Raw genomic sequence first — 20,049 nt, forward strand, 5'->3', positions numbered from 1 at the left:
CAAAATGCTCGCGGGAACGTTCCGAGGAAAGTTCGTTAACCCAATTGGACGTTTGCTCGTTCGGCGGGTCGATATTCTCGACGAAGTTTGAGGAGCTATTATCCTTTGGCCGCACTCGGTGCGCAGATTATTTAATTAACTCCTCCCTAAATCGTAGCGAGTGATTTATCGGCCGAGTGGTGCTCGTAATCCGGAACTAATTTCGACGGGCCAGGGGAGGTTCCGGCGGAAACGAGCGCTTCCTTTCGATCTTCGGTTCGAAAGCTCCACCGATAGTCGTCCCTCCTTTTTTCCCGACGCCCTTCGAGTTCGTTCGAGTGCGCGAACGCCGAGAAACGGCGATAAGGGCTCGACGCTCTTGGTTCGACGATATCGGGTTTCGGATGATCGCAGGAAGGAACTCGTCCCGTTATCCCTTCCCGAAGGATACGTCCCGACGAGCCCTATTCGGCGGGAGAGAACACTTTGATATCTCGATCTCGAGAACGAAGTCCCCTTCGCGTTCCGTTTCAACGAGTTTCCGCGATCCCGGCCGTAAGATAATCCGGAGAGCTTTATCCTTTCGCTCCCTCCCGCTCGGCACCCTGCCAGAACTTCCCTCTCTCCCCCTCTCCGATATCCGAAAGTAATTCGATATTCAGGGTAACGTATCGGTACGCTAAGTAATAGTGGGTTTTTCCCTTCCGGGGAGGGGGAAGGGATTTTTCCGTCCCGGGGGTGTATATCGAGCCTCGAGAAAAATCTTGCTCCATATCTGACGCCGGGTCGTTACCATCGATTGCGCCGCTTCTTTCCCGGCAGACAGCGAAAAATGGTCATTTTGGAACCGTTCCAAGGCAGTTTCTAAACTGCCGGCATGGCGGCCTCTAAGCTTCCCGCCATGCGAGCACATTGTCGGTCTCGAGCACACGTCCGAGACGATTTCGAGTCTGCGGGATTACGCGAGTCCCCGTCCTGCGGGTTTAGTTTTGGCTCTGATCGCGAAACACGGCGGCGCAACTCCATCCAACTAATGCAGCCAGTTAATAATTTCGACATTAAGCTGGCATCCCAAGAGCGGCTCTTAAGCTCGGGCATCCGCGCCATGTCCAGCTTAATGCCGCGTGATGACCACCCGGATTAATTCCATCCGTTAGTCCCATATACCTAGGAAATTGCACGGGATGCGATCGCGTTTAGCAACGAACTCCCGTATACGTCCCTCTCCCATTCGTATCGATTAAAGGACGGCCGTTCCACCCCACGTAATCGACATTTTTTAATGACGAATCCAGCGCGGGTCCGGTGCTAGGTCTCTCTAAATTTTTAAGCCGCGTCAAATAAAAAATAAATGGTGGACGTAAAAAATGATCGGACGGAGAGGAGGAAAGTAAATTCTCGTCGTCGCGATACGCGAGCCGCGACTTGGCATCGAGGAAGGACGGAACGCTCCCGGGAGGGCAATGGTACAAGAAACATCGTAACGCGATGGCGAATTCTTGAAAGGCAAGAAGATCGTTTTATCGAATAAGGAGGTATTTCCGGCTTGGGTTCCTGGAAACGTCAACGAATTAATAACGAAATATTTCTCTCGAGACGCGAGCTTCTTCGGCGGAACAATTTTATTACCGCGGAGTAGTTGAAAGGGGAAAATGCTATTACCGCGCTCCTTGGCTGGCATTAATTATACAACTTCTGGGCGGCTCGTTGCCCGCGGGTAAATGAAAATGCGAAAATGATTCGATATTCCGGGACTGGGGAAATTCTGAAAATTGTATAATATCCACGCGTTTGAGGGACTCGTTAGGAGATTTTTTCAACGATTTTCTGGCGTGAGTCGTTCCTCCGCATTTTATAGAAAAATGGCGGGTTTTGGAAACGAAGCGAATCCCGCCAGGAAGCGGCGGACACCTCGTCATCTTTTTGCCCGGCTCCTCTTCGGCCACTCGTTTATCGGTGATATCGATTATCGAGCTCGCCAAGCCTCGGCGATGGATCTAGTCTCACCGATGAAACTTTTTAATTGGGACTCGGTGGTAAGCAACTGGATTAAAGATTTCCGAGTTAATAACTTGGTAGTTGGCCGGTCGTCCCCCCGATAACGTCCGAGGCAGGCGAAGATATTCCCTTCTCGAGGCCTTTTTTCTTTCGCAACTTCCCTTAACGCCGTGTTCATTTGCGACGGATATCCACCTCGTTACGAAGGAATTAAACCGCCGTCCATGCAGGAGTGGATTTCAGGAAACAAACCGAATCTCGCGACCGCCACGAGAACGCCACGAGGTGAGCCGATAGGGGGACGCGCAAGAGACGCGCCAGACCGCGGTTCCGTGATTAAAAGTGCAGAGGCATGAAATTAAATCCCGTCATTCGGGAAAGTTGCTTTGTACGAAATGTAGGTTCGAGTTAGAAAAGAATCGGCGACCGTTTTCCCTCGCAAAGCCCTCGGTTCCGGAGGACTAATTTTGGCAAAATTTCGATGATGCCGGTGGTCCAAAGTTGCGCCATTTGACGAATCGCGTTCCCGTCCCACCTTGCCCGGTCGACGACCAGCTCCGACTTTGTGCGTGCACCGCGATTGTCACCGGAAATGCCCTCGTAGATCGCATCGGGGACCACGGATCGATCTTCCGTGACGGCTATTTGCCAAATAACGTCCGTGTCCGGCTCGAACCGTGTCAACGACTCGGGACAAATATTTGACAGCGAGATTCGCTTTCCGCCGATCGACTTTTTCCGTGGTGCTTTAGCGGACGAACTGCCACACCCTCGATGAAAAAATCTGTTCGTTGGGAGACGCGTTGTCCACGAGGTAGATGGATAAATTCTCTAAACTTCTCGCCAACGCCAAGATCCGCGTTGCGCTTCGGGCGTCCTTGGGAGGATCTTTAAAATTTCCAAACTCGCGTGGATCGACGCTGATCGTGCATTCCATTTCATGGGACGCCGCGAGATCAATGGAAGTCCGTTGATTAATTTCCAAGGTATATCCGAACGCGAGGTTTCGGAAGCCGCGTTCAGTCGGGCCGAAATGCAGCGGTTCGGAATGTAATAATAATGGAATGCGATACGCGCAAGAGCAATATTACGGCTCTATAAATACTCGAAGAGATTCCACGAGTGGTGCTAAAACAATTAGGATTCGCTTTGTGCCCTTGTCGTGACTCCGGTCACCGAAGTCTTCGGATTGCCCCCGATGCACTTTGTGAATACTCGCATGGAGCGATCGGTCGGCGCGTATGCGAAACGAGAGGCAACGGAACGAAGAGACGGAAAACGAGGCGTTAAACTGGGTTAAATCGCGACTTCGGTTATTTCGACGAAAGCGGGGAATTATTCGATGGCGATGTGCCCTGGTTAGTGGAGGGAATTCGACGGTGCATAGGGTACCTACCGCGATGCGATCAAATCGCCGGGGAACTTTGATCGTAAGTTATTAATAATTCCAAGGTTTGAATGGATCCCGCATTCCCCCCACAGGCCGGGAATGGCTCCCAACTATTTCCAAATAATTTCAAGTTCGCCCTCGCGGAACGGGCTTTCCGGCCTTCGACGTCGCTTCCTGCCAATTTTCGATATTCCTTCGGTGCAGTCACGGCCCGAGACCGATGTTCTTTGAACGACCACCCAAGAACGGGCCGTATATCGCATGAATTCACCTCGCTTCGAGTTCTTTTAACATCGATTTCGTCGGTGGAACTAATATTCGGGGCCACTATTCCCGATCGAAGGTTTAGGTCGACCGTTTTGGAACGTTTTCGGTTTGACCCCCGTTTGCCTTCGGCCTCCGGTGTTACCTAATGGAACTTTTGAATATCCGTCTCGGATTCGGTGAAATGAAAGCTTCCAGGCACGGACCTCCCTAAAAGCTTCAAAAAAACCTATTGGACGTGACCCGGCACCTACCGAATTTTCCCCTGGCAGTGCACGCGCGACGTTACGTCGTGGAACCGAATATAGAGGAGGAGGAGAGGTACTGCCATTATTTCTTCCCGCGGTCCAGATTTCTTTAGATGCCGTAAAATGGATGTTCTCATGAATCAGGTCTAAGCCGTTTACGGCGTTTACGAGGACAGCGTTGAGACCTCGTTTCCAAGTGAATCTGCGTATTTTTACAGGGCGATTCGGATTATTTACTGCAAGGTGGAGCATTAAACGAGATGCAACTCTTAAGTACAAGCCAGAGAGGTTAAGCCGTAATCCTCAAAGGTTTCTTCGCTGTACGTCGAGACAAAGCGAATTTCCATTCTAGAAGCACTTTCTAAGCTTCTTCCGTTTAGCGCTTTTAACCTCCTTGAAGCCATTTAACTGCCGTGTCCGACAATTTTTAGGGATGTACGTTTGACGCAACTCGATTTAGAAAAGCACAAGGAAACGTTGAAAATTGATTTTATTCGACGAAGCGCGTTCGAAAATTTGCTTACCTTTAATTCCAGGCAGAGATATGGAGCGTCTTCATCGCCATTTTGCGAAAAAGCGTGCGCAATCTGCAAGCCTGCACGGACGTGAGTCTCATAGAACACGTATTACATCGGCTGTCGCGTGCCGAGACCGTCGTGGCCGGTAAGATTTATTTCTTTTTTCTTACCCTATCGATCGATCGATCGCCATGACGTAACGTCTTTGCCGAATTATATTAATTATAATTTGGGTTAGATCTACTGATCGACATGCTGGGCGTGCTGGCGAGCTACAGCATCACGGTGAAGGAACTGAAGCTCCTGTTCGGGGCAATGAAGGCGGTCAAGGGCAAATGGGTAATGATAAAATTCGCTTTGCTATGAGAAGAAAAGAAAAATTGATCGACTCGAGTCTACCGAGTTGCGAAAGGATGATTTTTCAAGGCTAGGCGTTTTCTTGTAGGCGTCTAACGAAGCACTTAATGGGAACTTTCAGCCTCGCCATTCGGCGAAACTGCTGAACGTCCTTCGCCAAATGCCGCAACGAAACGGGCCCGATGTATTTTTCAGTTTTCCCGGCAGGAAAGGGTCGGTAAGTAGATCACGTCCCGATTTTTGCCGTGTCGTTAAGTGAATCGCGAAGTGCTTCGCTCAGGAGTACCAAAAAAGTTGACGCTTTACCGAGGTCCCGAGCTTCGTTCTTGCTGCCCTGGCGAAAAGGTCCTTCGACTCGGAGGGCTTTTTTCTCCGGAAGTTCCGGGGGAAAGTTTTCGCGGCTAATTCATTCTCTGTCAAGGGAAACTCGTCGGTGCTCCGAGTTCTCGACCAACTCGTGCATTATGCTCCGCGAAATTAAATTAAACGGAAGGAAAAGTCGCGAAGCCCGTTGGCGGGTTTTTCGGATCCGTTTAATTCGGACATTTCGGCGGGCGCTTTTGTGTTTTCCCCGGAACTCCGCCTCTGAAAATCTCTTGTTATCGTAGCAGAATGTACTTCGACTTACGGTTCTAGAGTCAATTATTCGACTTCGTTTTTTGCGGGCAAAATATTGCTTTTCAACCCCTCGGTTCGTCCTCTTCCGGGACATGAACGGTCGATGACACTTGTCGAAGTGGAATGAACACGATTCGTCAATTAAGGTCAGGTGACAATGTTGAATTTCGCCCTAGGCGGGCAAGATTAATTATTCGATGCGACGCGAAACTTGTCCACGGTGCGCAAATACTGTATCCACGTCATTCCATGGAAATTCTTTTAGCGATTTCTTTATTAACGTTAACGATGTTTTCCGAGGTCTTTAGCGATCCGTTTTTCGCTGACATTTCCAGGCAGTCGTTTTACCACCTCTGGCGAGGTGGCCTTACGAGAACGGTTTCACCTTCACTACGTGGTTCAGGTTGGACCCCATCAATTCCGTTAACATCGAGCGGGAAAAGCCGTATCTTTATTGGTGAGTTAAGAAAATTCAATATCGATTTCCCTCCGAACTGTTCTTCAATATTTCGGGGCGACCGCGTTATCGAAAAAAAGCCCTGCATTTTATGCACTGGATCCGTGGATCCTTAGGAAAAACACAACACAAAAAGAAAAACGAGAATCTCTGGAATAATTTCTATTGAGGCGAAACAGAGTGAAAACCCGAAGCCCTCGGTATTATGAAGGTTCGCAAGCGCAATTTCGTTTGTTTCGTATTTTCCCCCCGAATAGAAAACCGCATTGAAAATATTGTTCGGTCGGAACATTCCCGGCTTTGTTCCTCCCCGGGGATCCTCAAAGTCATCGAGATTTCAGTCAGGATTGTATTCCGTTATTTTTCTGGCGACCGTCGAACCGCCTATCGTTGAGCTATAACGCGGTTTAATCACGTTCCACTCGTATGGAAACGATCGGATTTGCATACGCCCGTTTAGAGAGCCGCGGCTGTCGTAGTTTCCCATTTGCGAATGGCAACGGTGTTTTACGGGTGCAAAAGGGATTAAAAATAAAAGGAAGAAGAATTGCCAGAGACGATCGAAACGGCATCCGCGAAAACAATATGTTTCGAAAATGAGTGGTTTCGGTCCCACGAGTTATCTTCAAAACGGTCGCGGATTGGGAATCCTCCGGTGATGGAACCGCGAAAAAGGCCAAAAAAAAAAAATGTGATCGCCGATTTGAACTATCATTCGTCTCTCTTTTCTATCCCACAGCTTCAAGACTAGCAAGGGCGTCGGGTACTCCGCGCACTTCGTAGGAAATTGCTTGGTCCTCACTTCCATGAAGGTGAAGGGCAAGGGCTTCCAGCATTGTGTCAAATACGAATTTCAACCACGAAAGGTGAGATTTATGAAAAGGGAGTAGCCAATTTCGTCGAGTGGGAACGAGCACGATAATTTTCAAAAACTCTGAACGTTCCAGTGGTACATGATTGCCGTAGTGTACATATACAATAGGTGGACGAAGAGCGAAATTAAATGCCTGGTGAACTGTCAGCTGGCTTCGAGCACGGAAATGGCGTGGTTCGTCTCGACCAACGACGTAAGTTGACGTATCCTCTCGAGGATTCGGATTTCCTCGACTTTGCGTTCAACGTCGACTCGTTTTCAGCCGTTTGACAAATGCTACATCGGTGCCACGCCGGAATTGGACGAGGAACGGGTGTTCTGTGGACAAATGAGCGCTATATATTTGTTCAGTGAGGCACTGACGACGCATCAGATATGTGCAATGCACAGATTAGGACCTGGATATAAGGTAGACTCGCGCTGTCATATCAATTTCTTATTGCAGAGTTTTTGTCAAATTAATGTAACCGGTGGTCGATCAAATTTCCACCGCGATTTGTATCGGTACGAAGACCTCCTTACTAATTAATCGATTGTACAGAGTCAGTTCCGGTTCGACAACGAGTGTTACCTCAACTTACCCGACAATCACAAAAGGGTGAGTGATGAGCAGGAACTCACGAGCATGGTGGACCAAAGTATACAGCCTGTAAGCATTTTTATTTTTTTCCTTTCTTCTCGTTTATTTGCACAGCGAATGACTCCGTTACTACGCTCAAGTCTGCCCCGAGGTAACTAGCCCCAGACGGCATTCGCGCAATGTTTCTTCACAAAGTGAAATTCGAGTGAAACTCGTCTCGTATGGCGAACGCTAAATCGACGCATGCATGCGGAGGTCGGAACTTTGGAAAATATTCTACGTTGTCGTAACGTTACATATTGCTCCTTTCGCCCGGCGCCAGTGATTCGGTTTAATTTCGACCACGGCACGTTAAATATACATACGACGCCTTATGGTTCTCCGATAATTAAACCGGCGCTGGTAGCGCGGTAATAGTACTCAAACGAATCGGTTTTATTTCCGACACGCAGGGTACATGACAGAGGAGGAGTAATTATCCTTCGCACCTAGCGTGCAAAATACGCGTCTCCTTTGCCGTATGCACTTGACGGCAATCACGCGTCAGTCTACATTGTCATCCGCATCATTTTCGACAAATAGTCCATTCCGAATCGCGGTCCTCCGTAATCGAGCTATCGTCGAAAATTGTCGCCTGTCAGTCCGAATTACGCACAGTTTAAGCTCGTCGATAGTTGAACGAGCTTTCGATTTTCATTCGCGACAAATCTGCCGTGACACAACGTGCGATTTACGTAGCGGAGCATTTTTAGTTATTGTTTTGATTAATACCTATGTGTATGATTTGTTTTATGAATGTAATCATTTTGTGCATTGCAGGAAGACGTAGTAAATAATGTTGTGTGCGGTAGACACGAGTGTGCTTCTTTTCTTATTTTGCGTGATTGCCCCGAACTAGTACACTGGCTGTCATGAATGGCTTCCTCGTGTACATGGCGCATCTTGGTTGTGGTAACGGAAACGTAAGGTAAAAGACGAGCTCGAGAACTTATGTACTTGCGATACCTGATGTATAATAAACTGTAAAATAATTAATGTAATAAAGCAATTTATTGAACAATAACAATGAGTACGTTTAATTAGACTAGCATGTATAGCAAACCCTATAATCGCCTATTCCGGATCCTTGAAAACCACTCGTAGATCTAAGGCACGAAACTCGGTGCCACCTCCTCGGTTATCCTATGTTCCTGTTACAAATCGAAATTTTCAACCCCTAAAAAGTTTGCTTGGAAGAAGGTCCGTGCCACCTCCTCGGTTATCCTATGTTCCTGTTGCAAATCGAAATTTTCAACCCCTAAAATTTATGCTCGGGAAAAGGTCCGTGCCACCTCCTCGGTTATCCTATGTTCCTGTTACAAATCAAAAATTTCAACCCCTAAAATGTATGCCTGGGAGAAGCTCCGTGCCACCTCCTCGGTTATCCTATGTTCCTGTTAGAAATCGGAAATTTCAACCCGTAAAATTTTTGCCTGGGAGAATGCCGTGCCACCTCCTTGGTTGTTCTATGTTCCTGTTAAAAATCGCCAGAGATGGAACAGGATCACAGGACAACCGAGGAGGTGGCAGGGACCTTCTCCCGGGCATACATTTTAGGGGTTGAAATTTTTCGATTTGTAACAGGAACATAGGATAACCGAGGAGGTGGCACGGAGGTTCTCCCGGGCAAAAATTTTAGGGGTTGAAAAATGTCGATTTGTAACAGGAACATAGGATAACCGAGGAGGTGGCACGGACCTTCTCCCGGGCATACAGTTTAGGGGTTGAAATTTTCGATTTGTAACAGGAACATAGGATAACCGAGGAGGTGGCACCGAATTTCGTGCCTTAGATGTACGAGTGATTTTCAAGGATCAGGAATAGGCGATTTGCTAGACATGCTCGTCTAATTAAACATACTCATTGTTATTTTTCAATAAGTTGCTTTATTACATTAATTATTTTACAGTTTATTATATATCAGGTACCGCAAGTACAAGAGAACTTGTGTTCTCGAGCTCGTTTTTTGCGTTACGTTTGCGTTACCACCGCCAGTGTACTAGCATTTTCTTGTGTTATCGTTGTTCCATATGTATTGATACCGTGAATTATTAGGTAGCTCGCAAATTGTATCTATTTTAAAATGTTGCAATTTTCTTGTAGAATATTTGATCTCTTAAATGGTAAATACTGTAAATTAGGGCATGATGATTTAAATCAATATTAAGTAACCGTAACTACGCACGATGTTATTTTATAATATTTTCGCAACGAAAAATTGATTTAAATAGAAAGAAGAATCATTTGAGTTGATTTGTTTGAAGAAACGATTTTTTGTTGCATACCTTCTCGTTGATGTATCGTTATTATACGTAATTAACTTGGTTATTATTTCAGGTGCTCTACGATGGGAAATTATCCAATGCAATTGTGTTCATGTACAATCCCGTAGCGACGGATTCCCAACTCTGCTTGCAGAGTGCACCAAAGGGAAACGTCTCTTACTTTGTACATACACCTCATGCTCTCATGTTGCAGGTCAGTGGTTTGCTTTCTGATTTTCTTACCTTAACGAGTGTATTTTCATCGCAAACTTCACGTTTTCCGCTCTGACTTTCTTCCAGGACGTGAAAGCCGTCATAACGCACTCTATACACAGCACCTTAAATTCTATCGGCGGAATTCAAGTGCTTTTCCCATTATTTTCGCAGTTAGACATGCCTTATGACTGTACAGCCCCCAACGACATAAAAAGAGACCCTACATTATGGTAATGAAATTTAATTATTTCTGTTCTGGCGCGAAATATGCCCGAAGCTTTTTCGACTCTCGGAGTACGTTATTATATCGGTGTACTTTAAGAAACTTAAATAAACGTACGCACCTTTCAGTTCGAAATTATTGGGCTTCATCTGCGATCTGGTGGAGAGTTCGCAGACCGTCCAGCAACATATGGTGCAAAATCGAGGATTTCTGGTGATAAGTTTCATGTTGCAAAGAGCCAGCAGGGATCACCTCACCACGGAAGTCCTTGCATCGTTTCTCGAACTTACCAAACATCTCGTTACGTGTTTGAGTGCGAATAGTGACCTTCTACTGAAACAGGTATGATATACAGTTAAGGATAAGTTATTCTTCCCTCACTAATAAGACCATGAAATGTTACGAGATATTACAAATTAATTTATGGTACATAATAGATGAACCACTCACTCTCCAGCATGAAAATAGCTATATTTATTTAGTTTATACGATTTCAATTGATAAGACATTTCGGTACGTCGTCGCGGAGATAATTTAACAATATTCATGCTGTTACATAATTAACCCAGTTATGCTTTTACTTCTACTGGTTTTATCGTTTCGTAAAGGATTCGGTTTTGTAACACTCTTCGATGTTACCATTATGTCCGCATTGCATACATTGCACGTTGCATTGAAAATATGTCGCTGAGCGATCGCTGACAGTGGTGAACTTTTTGCCGAAGCAACTTGTTTCTTCGTGTACGTTTAAGTTTTCAATTCTTTGGACCGCATGCAATCTACCGACTTTCAGGCTTTCTCGTTTCACAATACCTGCGCAAGACATTTTCCGTTTCCGAGGAACCGCTTTCATCTATAAGTCTACTATTCAATGCTGCTTTAATTGGAATATTTTCGAAGACCTACGGCATAACATCGGAATCGTATTGCAAGTCGGTATGATTCTCCAACCACGCTAATTTAAAATTACGAACGCTCCGAAATCTTACCAGAATCACTGTGAACTTTTTACACGCACTCCTTCAAGGCATCGTCAACATTTCTAAAATATATTTCTTTCGATCTTAGGGTCGTCCTTAAATTTGTCAATGCATGTCCTTTTTCCGCACTAATCCGTGCCATCGCGGAGGTGTCATTTAAGAGGCTTAAGAAATTATTTCCAGCGGTAAATAGTTGGAGGTGGTGCATTGGTAAGCGAGGCCGCGCTGTGATAGATTAAAGTCGGATAGATTGGCTGTGTCCGAAGAACAGGCAGAACCATCGTGATGTAGATGTTTTACTTTTCATTCCTAACATGGCAGCTGTTGGACCATGTCCTTTTTAATCCTGCCTTGTGGATATACACCCCGGCCCCGGTACAAACGAGGCTGTACTCGTATCTGGCGACGGAGTTCCTTAGCGACACGCAAATCTACTCGAACGTAAGGCGGGTCTCTACGGTTCTACAGACGGTTCACACGTTGAAGTACTACTATTGGGTGTCGAATCCACGAGCCAAGAGTGGCATTACACCCAAAGGACTTGGTGAGCGCTCTTATTCGTATATTCCTCTCAGGGACGTCTCTTTCGCGTTGTGCCCTTGACGTAGATTTTTTCTCTTAGTAACAAGATAATTGGATCAGATTTAAATATTGCAGATGGTCCGAGGCCACAACAGAAGGACATATTGACGATACGCTCGTATATCCTGCTGTTTCTGAAACAACTGATCATGATCGGGAATGGGGTTAAAGACGACGAACTCCAGAGTATCCTCAATTATTTGACGACGATGCATGAAGTATAAATCTTAATTTTTTGTAGAAGACTTTTTTTTTTATTCGGTGCTCGATACATCGGGCATTGAAACATAACGTGTAACGTTTACTTTTGTAGGATGAAAACTTGCACGACGTCTTGCAAATGCTAATATCCTTGATGTCCGAACACCCGTCATCGATGGTTCCTGCATTCGACGCGAAACAGGGTGTTAGAACAATTTTCAAATTACTCGCTGCAGAAAGTCAACTAATTCGTCTTCAAGCTCTAAAACTGTTGGGATTCTTCCTTAGCCGGAGCACGCATAAGTAAGTTTTATAAAGCTCCATTATTCTAAAGTTAAGGACTGTAAAAGGTTATCGGAATCCTTAATATTTCAGAAGAAAATACGATGTAATGAGCCCTCACAATTTGTACACGTTACTTTCGGAGAGGTTGCTGCTAAATGAGGAAACGTTATCGTTACCGACGTACAATGTCTTATACGAGGTGACTATTAATGTTTTGTACTTTCTTTCGTGTTGTTTCCTGTAATAATATTTTACGAGGATGCAATTCTTTTCTTTTCTTTTTCTTTTTTCTAGATAATGACGGAACACATTAGTCAGCAAATTCTTTACACGAGACACCCAGAACCAGAATCTCACTACAGACTAGAGAACCCGAGTAAGTCATATGTAATAAAATGTCAGTATTTAATAGAATACATACGAAGCTAATGCTACTTTCGTTTTCAGTGATTTTGAAAGTAGTAGCCACGTTAATTCGTCAGTCGAAACAAACCGAACAATTGTTGGAAGTTAAGAAGTTGTTCCTCTCGGATATGACCTTGTTATGCAATAATAATCGGGAAAATCGGAGGACAGTACTTCAAATGTCGGTTTGGCAAGAATGGCTGATTGCAATGGCCTACATCCACCCAAAGAATACAGAGGAACAAAAGATATCCGACATGGTATACTCGTTATTCCGGATGTTGTTACATCATGCCATTAAACATGAATATGGCGGATGGCGAGTGTGGGTCGATACTTTGGCAATTGTCCATTCGAAGGTAAACAAGCTAAATGGCTCGATAAAGTATGGTTAAAGGATTATAACTCGTGGAATATGTATTTTCTTCCCGCACTGATTAATATTCTATTCAAGGTCTCTTACGAGGAATTTAAACTTCAGTTTGCACAAATGTACGAACACTACGAAAGACAGCGTTCTGACAACATCACAGATCCTGAGCTGAGGCAACAGAGGCCAATAAGTACAATATCGGGATGGGATCAACAGCATCAAGGAAATAACGGCTACAGCAGACCCTCGCCATGGACCAATCAGCAACCCCAAGAAGTGCAACAGGCGGAAAACAATTGCAAGGTTTGAAAGCTGTTTAACTAGGAATCTCAAATTCCTCTTATTTGAGTTCTGTACCGTTTTTATTTCGTTTGGATAGGAGTACGAGGCATCGGAAGGTAACGATCGTCTCGAAGAGTCCTGCAGTTGCGATTTGAATTCGATAGACAACACCGAAAGTGACGGAAGTCCTTCGATCATGAAATCGAGGAGCGAAACTCTGGAGACCCTCCAGTCGAGCGAAGCTGTGTCATTAGATTCAAGATTGAGCGACAAATTGGACACCCCGACAACTGCCCGAGAAAATCACGTGGACACTCCAACGATTCTCGAAGAGGCGAACAGCGAAGTAGTTTCACTGCCAACGACACAAGAGACTAGCGAAGTTATATCGATAGAGAGTTCCAGTGATCTTTATAGCGAGGTGCATAAAATCGAGAGTTTGAGTCCCGAGTTGGTTCATTCTACGATCATAGACCCCGCGGTAATGGATGACACCTGCGACACCAAACCCGAAACTACCGTAGAGTCCATACCGTCTGACGCAGCAAAAGAAGAAACACCCTCGGAAAATGCAAAGGAGGACGCATCTCCGCAAGAAATCGATACGGAAACCCACGAAGAGACAACGGTTAAAGACCCAGATAGGCCTCCAGATACAAAAGACGAAAAAGATCCAACCATAGGCACTTCTACCCAAGAATCAGAAATATCGGACGATAAGGTCCCCTCGAAAAACGTTCAGCAGGATATCGAAGAGAAAGAGGCTCAACTTGACGACTCTTCGGGAATCGAACAGGACACTCCGACCGTTGTTGAATCGCAAGAACAGATTACGGAACCAACGGAGAAATCCGTGGATAACTACGAGGAAAGCGACGACAGAACCGAGCGAACCGAAAGTCCGGTCGACTCGTCAAGAGGAGACGCCATTTCGCCAATCGTAGAGATTACCCCGCAGTCCGAAGATCCCAACGAAGCTGCAATGAAAGAAATGGAAAAACTTCAACTGGATAACGATCGAGATATTATCGACAGCGACACTTCGGAGGCGTATTTGACACCAACGGAGAATCAAGATACCTCCAGTGACAACAAAGTGAACGACGCGGACTCGAGAGAGCAGTTGGAGAACGCGAGCAAAAATACGGACGACGACAACGAAGGCAGCAAAACGGACGTCAAGGAAAACGACAAGGACGAGGAAGAGTCAGCAGATAACGTGGGCGTCAAGACCGAAGACGACGCGGATTCTGTAAAAAGTCTGAATTGCTCAATTAGGGTAACGGGGAGCTCTACGGACGGCGTCGTGGACGGGACGGAGGTGGTGGAGGTGGTGGAGGCAGAAGCCGATGAGGTCGGATCGGCTGAAGACGCGGTCGTGAGCAACGGTGAGTGCGGGGCAACGACGACGGGCGACGAGGAGACGGAGGACAAAAGTGCTGTTATTAATGGTAACGAGGAGGAAGACAAGGGTGTTAACGAAAAACGTTCAAGAGAGCCGTCCAATATTTCTACTAGCCTAAGTGATAAGGAGGTCGCCGCGATAACTGGCGAGGTAGAGGTAGCCAGTAGCGTTTGTAATAGTAGCGATGTTCAAAGTTCTGTAGATAATCCGACGCAAGTGCCAAATCCTAAGCAGCAAATTCCAACAATATCTACGGTCTGTGATGCAACTAAAAGTTTGCCCGATGGTGTGCCTCAAATCGTTAGTTCTAATGTGATTGCAAGGGACAATCCGTCGTTGTTGAATGACTTAAGTCCGGAACGAGTAGATGCCCGTCGCAGATCGAGCCTGCCAGTAGTCAACTCGGAAAACAACGGGGAGGAGTCGTGCGGAGATGAGCCGCCCTCGTTACCTGTCCCTCTGAGGAAATCGTCACCCCAGAAACGACCACGGAGTGCCTCCACTTCCACCCAGGTGGATCCCAATCAATTCGGTGAGAAATCGTTGCCTTCGTTCCTTTTCATCTAACGAGAACTCGCACGGGTTCTTCGCGCAATACGGAAGCGAGTTACCTACGTTGTCCTTCGATACGACGTTTTCTTGTTTCTTTCTACCCTGCAGAGTCGAAGAGAGCGAAACAAGGGAACCCTTCGATGAGGCCAATGTTCAGTCCAGGACCCACCCGGCCTCCGTTCAGAATACCAGAATTTAAGTGGTCTTACATACATCAGCGTTTACTATCCGACGTCCTCTTCTCCCTCGAAACGGATATTCAAGTTTGGAGAAGGTAATTTATTTCATATTAATGAATGTGTATAACTATTAGGCGTTGCAACATTTTTTAACTCCACTTTTATTTCCAGTCATTCTACAAAATCGGTACTGGATTTCGTCAACAGCAGTGAAAACGCCATATTTGTAGTAAACACTGTCCATCTAATTTCTCAACTGGCTGACAATCTTATAATAGCCTGCGGTGGACTTTTACCATTATTGGCATCTGCGACGTCACCGAATGTAAGTTTCCGCCACTGAATGGTGTTTCGTTCTAGCGTTTACGAGTAAAAGAGACGGTGTTTATGCAACCTTCGAGATTCGCATGTGACATAACGTATGTCTTCTACATGTAGAGCGAACTGGACGTAATCGAACCAACTCAGGGTATGCCGATCGAGGTAGCGGTTTCTTTCCTCCAAAGACTCGTCAACATGGCCGACGTACTTATCTTCGCCAGTTCTCTAAATTTCGGAGAATTGGAGGCCGAAAAGAATATGTCCAGCGGTGGGATTTTACGACAATGCTTAAGACTGGTTAGTACCAAAAAATTCGCCACTCGTATTACCCTATATAGTCCCTGGTTCGGTTATTCTCATTATAAGCTGCGATTACTTTTCGTACATTTCCAAAAAAGTCAGTACGCTTTGGAAATATAATACTAGTTTAGTCTGCACTTTATTTCTTCCATTTAACGCTTTTACGTTTATGAAACGCTGTTATACAGCAATGAAACAAAATGCGTTAAGGTGACAACCCAGTTGAGGGTGGAGGATTTAAGTGGAGTAAAGTGCTTCGGCTAGAAATCTCAATGAAGATACTTACTCCACTTTTATCCATTTGATATTGTACTCGATATAGGTTTATACAATTGAATATGATATAGTATTCGTATCGGAAAGTAGATTTAAATAGTTTAGACTGCTTAAGTTGTGAGATCACGGCCCTAGAATCTCATTGTGCCAATCGGCAGTTAATTTCTCGTGTTTTACTTTCGACAGCGAGTACTTTTCTTTATAATTATCCAATAAAATGCTTGTTTAGGTCTGTACATGTGCCGTTAGAAACTGCTTAGAGTGTAAAGAACGTGGCAGATCGTACAGCATGTTAGGTCGACCGATTGGCTCTAGTAATAAATCACAACATATACAATCACTCATTCGAGGAGCACAAACTTCCCCCAAGGTACGTACCACCTGCTTGAGCTATATCTTCATGTAAACTAGTGCACGTTGAAAAAATTAAAATTAACACTAAACCTACCATGGATTTTAGATGATATCTAGTTTCAATTTTTTTTTTCTTTAATTTCGTATAACATTTGTTTTGGAGTGGTTGCAAATACATTTATTTCAGTTGCCTTGTTAGTTTTTTATCGCAGAGATTTCTTATTATATTAAAATGTTACCAAGAACATGAGCTTGCGCCGATATGTTAATTTGTTTTTAGAACATCGTGGACAATCTTGCAAACCAACTAAGTCCGGTTAAGGATCCTGAAAAGCTCCTGCAGGATATGGACGTGAATCGGTTAAGAGCAGTGATATACAGAGATGTTGTAAGTCTGTTGGAATTTTGTCCTGAACTGATAAATCTATGAATTCCTCTATTAAGAAATAACACGAAATTTAAGATATTGTACACTTTTTGTTCTATTTATTTCAGGAAGAAACCAAGCAGGCCCAGTTTCTGTCCCTGGCTATAGTTTACTTCATCTCTGTACTAATGGTCTCAAAATATCGAGACATCTTAGAACCACCGGTTTCCCAACGTCCACCAAGTCCTGTGCAAACGGTTCAGACAAACGGAGCAAATCTAAGGCCTGGTAGCCCATCAGGTGAGACATCAACGAATCCAATTATTATGCAAAATTAAGTAAACATTTTAACATCGACGTCTATTCGATAACGTAATCTTTTCAACAATGACGCCTTGTCTGGACAGTTCTTGCACGAAGTTATTTTTAATTAACATTCGTTAAGAGTTCCATCGAGACAGATTTACTAGTTGCAAAAATTACCTGCAATTGTACAAATTAATCGGAATTTAAAAAATTGTATTACTTTTGAAACCGTCATCAATGTATCAGAACGACCGAGGAACGCGTAAAAATGTGTGTAAATGTCGACAGATTGTCGGGTTATTCGCCCTGCTTCCCCGATCGGATTAATAATTTAATACCAAACTGTTCTTTAATTCTCAGTTGTTTAATGATTTTATATTAAGTTCTTTTGTTTGGTCAAAACTCTTACGTGTCAGATATGTACTTCCCTGTTTGCTCGCGTCACGTTACTCCAAGAGATACAATTTTTTGGACATTCCAACCGAATACATAGCAATTAGAGAGCATGATTATTCTCAAGGCATGCCGTTCAAAATGTCCCCGTTATTCCGAGCACCAAGGACAAAGCAAAACTAGAATTTTTACTACAAATGTATTCAGGGATCCAAAGTATTGAAAAAACGGTACGTATATTCAAGACAGGAAATCTCATTCGAGGCATGGATTGACATGCATCATTTAGTGTTCACCACTGTATATGCAAGCACCAGATTTTTCATGACCGAAACATCACTTGATTTTATACACGAGTGTAAGTTCACTTACTCCTGAATGATATTCTTAATATCGATAAACTTTCAATGAACCAGTAGACAATGAATTTAAAAATATTAGCACAGTGGGAAGGGATTAACTTTTGAAATATTAATATGTACATTCTGCCGCGACATCGAGGTGCTTTTACAGTGGCTTAGCTAAGAATTTAGTGGAGAACTTTCTATGGGGAAAAAGGACTAGCCTATAAAAAAAATTGCCAATAAAAATTTGTCTTACCGTCAGTCGCCATTAACTCAAACAATTGGATGGGCAGTAAATGTTTAATGTAGCCATAAAACGAAGGGAACGCACTGATTTATGGCGCACTTCGTGCTAGAGTGCTAAGAAATAGTTGCTCGTTCATTACTTTTTTCTGTCTGAAAATATGGGTACGTCCGAAAAGTTGACATGTACTCGGGTTGTGTCAACGATAGGTCACTCGATAGATGCAGCATATTATTCCAACCGGAGAAACACCGTATGTAGATCGTTAAGATATCGTTGCACAGTATAACGAAGCAATAGCTGCGATCGAAAGGACAGCACTCGAATCAACCTTGTAGTACAGCATGTGTGGTTGCACTGGTGTAGAGGTTCGACATCTTGTCTGTATCTGACAGTGAGAGTTTTGATGTCTGTCGAATGCGTTTGCAGCTTTATCTTAATTTACAGATGTTCACTTCGTTCTAACGTCGTGGCTTCATCTCGCGTCCGATACATGTCTCATTACGTGAACGAGGCATGCTCGTATAAATTTTACCTTCTAACGTTGGAAAATGACTTTAAAAAGATAATTCCCATGTAAGGGACGAATTTTTCAATTTTAGAATCTCACTTGAGTCATCGTCACTTCGCTATTCATGTACTTAATCTTATTAGGTATTTTGGTTTTCCATGCTAATCTTTCAGTTACAACTTCATTTCGCCCGCTTGTTATTTTCGCTATTCGATTTTTGTTCACCGACAATGAACCCCGAGTGAAATAAAAAAAAAAAAAAAAAAGAAGGCGGATGTGCGTATGTAGTATCGATAGGCAGTTTCGTGTTCTCGAGATCGGCGGTCCACTGGACGACTCAGCTGAGAAAGCAAGCGAAGTCGAAGTCGAAGTCGAGGTCGAGTGGTGGTAGTACCATGGTTAACGATAGTTAATGTGGTTTAATTCTTAGGAGATGGGAGTGGTGGTGGAGGAGGGCGGCCTCTGTTTCCACAGTGGTCCCACCACGTGTACCCTCAGTTCCTTCCGGGGTCTCACCCCAACGCCAATGCCAATGTCAATGCCAATGCCAATGTCAACCACCACGTCAGCCAGCACCACCACCAGCACCCGCTACCGGCTGCCAGGCACTCGAATCGCCAGCCCCCCTCCAACTATTACCTCCCTAATCACCACTCCAACCATTACAACCACCACCCGAATAACTATAACTACCATCACCACCATCATTATCACCACCACAACAACAATAACCATCATCATACGCTTCAAAAGCATATCGATCAGCCCCGAAATCTCTATCATAGAAATTCTGGTGTCGGTCTGCAAGGTAACTGCTCGTACATATATCCTCCGATTGCTCGCCAGTGTTCTTCGCACCTTGTTTATGGAATGCTCCTCGCCTTGTAGCTTTTCACCAAAAACGATTGTTTACTTCTTTATTTTCTTTTAAGTCGTGGACCGTGGAGGCACCGAGAGGAAGTCGAACGGTTTCGGAAAAGTATTCCTCTGACGGGGAATCAAAAAAAAGATTCACGAAACGATCGTATCGTGTCTTGTATTGCCAAGAATAGGTGTTTCGTGTATTTTCTAAAAAAGCGTGCTCCGTCAGCCCTTCCCTTTTTAGGAAGTGTCTTAAAAAATATGAGTCTCGATATGCACTGTGAAACAGTGTTAACGCATTCGGGTGGATTATAACACGTTTACGTGTAGTTTTCCGGCAATATTTTAGATCCTTCGAAATAGACTCCGTTTTGTACCGATTTTCTTACACCTTGTTTTCTAATTCATCTTTTATCATTAGTTATTTATCGTTTTTAGGCCATCGGCTTATCCACTTTTCTCTTAAAGAGAGATTTGTAATGCGTATTGTTTCTCCTTCACGA

General features: G+C 44.5%; 1 protein-coding gene across 13 annotated transcripts in view; it reads left to right on the plus strand.

Annotated features, from left to right (window-relative positions):
- LOC105702683 (neurobeachin) overlaps positions 1-20,049 on the plus strand; it is a 107,438-nt gene that overhangs the window by 37,799 nt on the left and 49,590 nt on the right. For 3 of the 13 annotated variants that reach the window (XM_012430421.1, XM_012430496.1, XM_012430515.2), the window contains 25 exons: positions 4,416-4,542; positions 4,636-4,736; positions 4,843-4,971; positions 5,708-5,829; positions 6,569-6,695; positions 6,777-6,896; positions 6,966-7,112; positions 7,245-7,352; positions 9,660-9,800; positions 9,887-10,032; positions 10,154-10,367; positions 11,297-11,549; positions 11,648-11,805; positions 11,901-12,091; positions 12,164-12,272; positions 12,368-12,449; positions 12,521-12,837; positions 12,933-13,154; positions 13,231-15,070; positions 15,199-15,364; positions 15,441-15,594; positions 15,708-15,887; positions 16,396-16,536; positions 16,801-16,908; positions 17,016-17,187. In XM_012430421.1, coding sequence (XP_012285844.1) covers positions 4,416-4,542; positions 4,636-4,736; positions 4,843-4,971; positions 5,708-5,829; positions 6,569-6,695; positions 6,777-6,896; positions 6,966-7,112; positions 7,245-7,352; positions 9,660-9,800; positions 9,887-10,032; positions 10,154-10,367; positions 11,297-11,549; positions 11,648-11,805; positions 11,901-12,091; positions 12,164-12,272; positions 12,368-12,449; positions 12,521-12,837; positions 12,933-13,154; positions 13,231-15,070; positions 15,199-15,364; positions 15,441-15,594; positions 15,708-15,887; positions 16,396-16,536; positions 16,801-16,908; positions 17,016-17,187 — 5,575 coding nt within the window. The remainder of the gene's footprint in view (positions 1-4,415; positions 4,543-4,635; positions 4,737-4,842; positions 4,972-5,707; positions 5,830-6,568; positions 6,696-6,776; positions 6,897-6,965; positions 7,113-7,244; positions 7,353-9,659; positions 9,801-9,886; positions 10,033-10,153; positions 10,368-11,296; positions 11,550-11,647; positions 11,806-11,900; positions 12,092-12,163; positions 12,273-12,367; positions 12,450-12,520; positions 12,838-12,932; positions 13,155-13,230; positions 15,071-15,198; positions 15,365-15,440; positions 15,595-15,707; positions 15,888-16,395; positions 16,537-16,800; positions 16,909-17,015; positions 17,188-20,049) is intronic. The other 10 variants (XM_012430431.1, XM_012430438.1, XM_012430455.1 and 7 more) reach the window with 10 other exon arrangements.

This window comes from Orussus abietinus, unplaced genomic scaffold, assembly GCF_000612105.2.
Source record: "Orussus abietinus isolate OABI.00-Male unplaced genomic scaffold, Oabi_2.0 scaffold100, whole genome shotgun sequence".
NCBI classification, from domain to species: domain Eukaryota; kingdom Metazoa; phylum Arthropoda; class Insecta; order Hymenoptera; family Orussidae; genus Orussus; species Orussus abietinus.